General features: G+C 35.7%; 1 protein-coding gene across 3 annotated transcripts in view; it reads left to right on the forward strand.

Annotated features, from left to right (window-relative positions):
- The window catches only part of FBXO11 (F-box protein 11), a 101,182-nt gene extending 97,505 nt beyond the window's left edge, over positions 1-3,677 (forward strand). For all 3 annotated transcript variants that reach the window (XM_055240857.2, XM_055240856.2, XM_055240859.1), the window contains exons 19-23: positions 1,389-1,499; positions 2,109-2,216; positions 2,544-2,652; positions 3,353-3,451; positions 3,533-3,677. In XM_055240857.2, the coding sequence (XP_055096832.1) occupies positions 1,389-1,499; positions 2,109-2,216; positions 2,544-2,652; positions 3,353-3,451; positions 3,533-3,662 (557 nt within the window). In that variant the 3' untranslated portion in view covers positions 3,663-3,677. The remainder of the gene's footprint in view (positions 1-1,388; positions 1,500-2,108; positions 2,217-2,543; positions 2,653-3,352; positions 3,452-3,532) is intronic.
- Positions 3,678-4,810: the final 1,133 nt, after the last annotated feature.

Here is a 4,810-nt window from a genome sequence, read left to right on the forward strand (position 1 = left end):
CAATATAGCAAGACCGTATCTATAAAAAGGGTGGAACCAACAGGACTGGGTCATTGATTTAATATGGGGGTTGAAAGAAAAGTGAAATATGGATGATCAGGATTCTGATTTGGGTGACTCCTTTTCACTGAGGTGAGTTATATAGGAAATGGTTTCTGGAAAACATTAGTAAGGTCAGTTTTTAAACATTGAATCCAAGGTTGTCTTCTGGAATATCCAAATTGGTTATGACCAGAATGTGATTAATTATACTAAGCTAAAGGAATAGATTTAAGAATTAGCAACAGTGGCCGGGTTCAGTGGCTCATGCCTGTAACCCCAGCACTTTGGGGAGGCCCAGGTGGGTGGATCATTTGAGGTCAGGAGTTTTGAGACCAGCCTGGCCAACATGGTGAAACCTAAAAATACAAAAAAAAAAAAAAAAAAAGGCCAGGTGTGGTGGCAGGTGCTTGTAATCCCAGCTACGTGGGAGGCTGAAGCAGAATTGCTTGAACCCGGAGGCAGGGGTTGCAGTGAGCCAAGATCGCACCATTGCACTCCAGCCTGGGTGGCAGAGTGAGACTGTCTCAAAAATAAAAAAGCAACAGCGTGTATGTAATAGTTGCAAAATGTAAGATCACCCAAAGAGTATGCAGAGGGAAATGAGGGACAGAACCCAGAAATATTAATACCCAGAGAGTGAACAGAAGGAGGACCCCAAGAAGTCGCAGAGTCAGATTTTTCCCACTCATCCAGATGAAAGTTTAGGTCAATAATGTGAAATACCAGAGGGGTTAAATGTCTACAGAAATAAAACCATGTCTCACATTAAGACAAACAAGTAGGTTGGAGGGATATTTTGAAAGGCAAGGTGATATCAAACTTTATTCTGAAAGCAGTTTGTTAGAGAAAGAGGCATGATAAGAGTTGCAGTGAACTGATTGGAAACTATGCAGCAGATGAAACTGGAATAAAGGAAACTCATCAGGAAATGATTATAGTAATAAAGGCCAGAAATAAGGGCTTGCTTGCCTAAACTAAAAATAAGAGAATACAAAGGTTCTAGAAATATTTCAAAGGAATTAACTTTAATTCAGCAATACTCATTGAGAATCAACTATGAACCTGGCTCTGAAGATGAAGTGGTGAGTAAACTTAGACATGGTCCCTGCTGTCATGGAGATGGCAGACTATTGGTTAGAATGCTCTTACCTGTCATTTTAGCAAGTTTGTTAGATCCTTAATACCTCTGAATTACTAATAAACCTTGGTTTTGGCTGAAAAAATAGTCCTGGGAATTTTACCATGCAGTTAAATAAGAAACTAAAAGCAAACCTAAATACCACCAAAAAGGTTAGTAGAGTCTGTTATATGCATTAGCCTTAATCTAAGGAAATATTTTATTATAGGTCTCCTTGAAGAAAATGATATTTTCAGGAACGCTCAAGCAGGTGTTCTCATCAGCACTAATAGTCATCCAATCTTAAGGAAAAACAGAATATTTGATGGATTTGCTGCAGGTTTGTATTTTCTTTTCTTACCTGTGGCTTATATATAGTTCTGCAAAGTATTTGATGTGTAGTATATTCATTCTGTTTTGCTTATTAACTAAAATGTGCAAAGTGTGCTGAAGTGGCTGAATGCCCGTTTATTCATTCACTTACAAGAGCACCTAATCAAGTTCTGGATTCTTCTACTCTAAGCCGGACTTCTAAGAAATATTGCTCTTATTGCTTAGTCGTGATTATGAAACATTTATTGGGATAGAATAAATGCAGGCTTGTATTACCACTAGGAATACAGATAGATTGAATTCCTCAGATGAATTTACCAATTTAAATCTGCAACAGAAACACAGATGTTAGAATGGATGCAAATGAAATCCAAGTATCATGTATTTAAACTTTAAGACAGTTAGGTTGGTGAGAAAGTTAATTGCGGTTTTGACCATAATCATTGATAAGTGAATGTTACTGTTAGTGGTTGAAATAAGTATCTGCATTTTATTTAGTAGACATTAAGAGGGTTAATGTACTTTTATAAAAGCAGCAGTTTACATTTGCTTGCTAATTTCAGGTTTTTAAGAAGCAGTATAAAGTGATGTATCTACTTTGTAAATTTTACTTCAGGTATTGAAATTACAAATCACGCAACTGCAACACTAGAAGGCAATCAGATTTTTAACAACCGGTTTGGAGGCTTATTTTTAGCATCTGGTGTTAATGTGACAATGAAAGGTATGTTGGAGTCTGTTATACCTATAAATATATGCAATATGCTATGAAAGATAATCAGAAGCCGTTTTATAGCTTGATTCCTTATGTCACTCTCCAAGTTGGCAACATTTTAAGATAGATTTTGAAAGAAACAGAGCTTTGGTTCTAAATGGTTGGAGTATCTTATACAAGGAAAATTCTATTCTTAGCTGATTTCTTACAATTATTTCATTGGTTAGCTTCATTTAAAGCTCTTAAAAATAGTGGCTCTTCTGTTAGAATAATCCTATAATCTTTAATTTTTAAAATATTAACAGTCCTCTGGATTTTTATTCTTTTTTATTGCAGATAACAAAATAATGAACAATCAAGATGCCATAGAAAAGGCTGTTAGTAGAGGCCAATGTTTATATAAAATTTCAAGTTATACCAGCTATCCCATGCATGATTTCTACAGGTAACTTAGAAATATATTTGAGTCCTGAAAGAGGAAGACTGATTTCCTTTTTAAATTAATGCCTAGCATTTTTGGCTATTTGCCAGTGTTGAGACTATAACTAACAAATTTTTAATCAATTTTATAACTGTGGGTAGTCGTGGTGGCTTATGCCTGTAATCCTAGCACTTTGAGAGGCTGAAGTGGGAGGATCACTTGAGCCCAGGAGTTCTAAACCAGCCTGGGCAACATAGGGAGACCCTGTCTCTACAAAACAAAACAAAGACCATAACTATGGAAAAACCTAATACTACAGTAACTGACGTCATGTAACTCATGTTGTGTAATGTATTGTTTTCCTAGAAATTTCAAGGTAAAGATGTCGGGGTTAAGTGTTTGATATATCCCAATCACCGTGACAGTTTTGACTCTTCACTCCTCCCAATTGATTCAGCCCAGAAAGATTTGAGAGGCTTTTAAAGTGGAAAGAACTGCCTTTATACAACTTAGAAATCATTCCTCTTCCCTCAGAAGACACAGACGACAGGAAAATCACTTACTCCATTAAAGTTCCTTTTCAGAATTAATCTGGGCTGGAGCCACAAAGAATTTTGTTTTGGTCCTCTTAAAGCCAAAGGTCATAGGGTAATATATAAACAGAATGGAATGTTTTGCATTAATGACATGTTTGAGAAAAGTAATTTAAGCTTTTGCTTTTTAGATGTCATACTTGTAACACCACAGATCGAAATGCCATATGTGTGAACTGCATTAAGAAGTGCCATCAGGGACATGATGTAGAGTTTATTAGACATGATAGGTATGTAGCACACTTGCTTGATATATTACCCAATTACTTTCCCCCTCACTTTTCTAATATTTGGGTTTCATTTTGCTTTAGGTTTTTCTGTGACTGTGGTGCTGGAACACTGTCTAATCCTTGTACATTAGCTGGTGAGCCTACACATGATACAGATACACTATATGACTCTGCTCCACCCATAGAATCTAATACATTGCAGCACAACTGAATTCCTTCCCTAAAGTCCTGCCATTGTAACATCATAACTTAAAACATTTTTTTGGAAGAAGATTTAAAATATTTGCCCATGCTACAGGAAGAGACTGTATTAAAATGGATACACAAGGTCAGTTGACACTATGAAGCTCAAGCTACCAAAAAGAAAGTGGCAATATATTGACTCAGGATCTCAAAGCTGGGTGTTTTAGCATTACTGTGTAAAGACTTGAAGGGACAGAAGTGAAGAAAATAAGCTGCAATTTTGTACAGATACCAACTTCTGAAAAGCTGGTGTTTTTACAACTAGCATTGAATGCAGTCCAATTTGCAGTAGTAATCTTCAATAGACAAGCAGCTTTGTTGCTGCTTTTATGGACATGGGTACCAATTGCTTTTGTAACATGGTAAAAATGTGAGCTAGCACTTCTGCGTTCCTTTTTTTTTTTTAACATGTATTCAGATTGAGAAATATGATTTTAATGCTTTAATCTCATGTAGTTTGTTTTTAATTTCAAGCAAAATCTTATTGTACTTGAATGTGCCCTGTTTTGTTAGCACACCTAGACTTGCTGTAACTGTACTCATGTCCCAGTATGTACGTTCTTTCTATGAAAGAGAAAACACTAATCTTAAATTATATCCAGCAATGTTTCTGGTATCCTTTAAGAAAAGTTAAGACTATTATTTCCTTCCCTTCCCTGTGCAGCATTCAAAATCACCCCTAGAAAAAGTGAGTGTTTTAATGAGACTTCCTAGGAAGGGATGCACTGTAAAACAAAAGTATTCTTGTAACTCAGTTTTGTGAAAGGTAAAAAACTACTATGTTTTAAAGTACACTTTAGAAAGTCTCTTCAAAACAGTCCTGTATTTGAACTCTGTTCATAGTTTTTTTTTGAACAGTTTAGACAAAACTGCTGGAAATTAAAACAATTTCCTGCATTAAGCTGAGACAAGTATATATACAGCCCTATACAGTTTCATAGCTTTTCCTCCCCCATTTATGTGTATTGGTGACAGTGGGTATAAAACAGCCTGAAAGTGTATGCATGTACCATAACATCTAGACTTAATATATTGTGGAGTATTCAATAACCATTATGTAGAAGGTAGATAAGAATTAAAAGGGTTTAATTTCCTAGAAAGAAAATGGAAAAATGG

The sequence above is a fragment of the Symphalangus syndactylus genome, chromosome 14 (assembly GCF_028878055.3).
Source record: "Symphalangus syndactylus isolate Jambi chromosome 14, NHGRI_mSymSyn1-v2.1_pri, whole genome shotgun sequence".
In the NCBI taxonomy this organism is placed as follows: Eukaryota; Metazoa; Chordata; class Mammalia; order Primates; family Hylobatidae; genus Symphalangus; species Symphalangus syndactylus.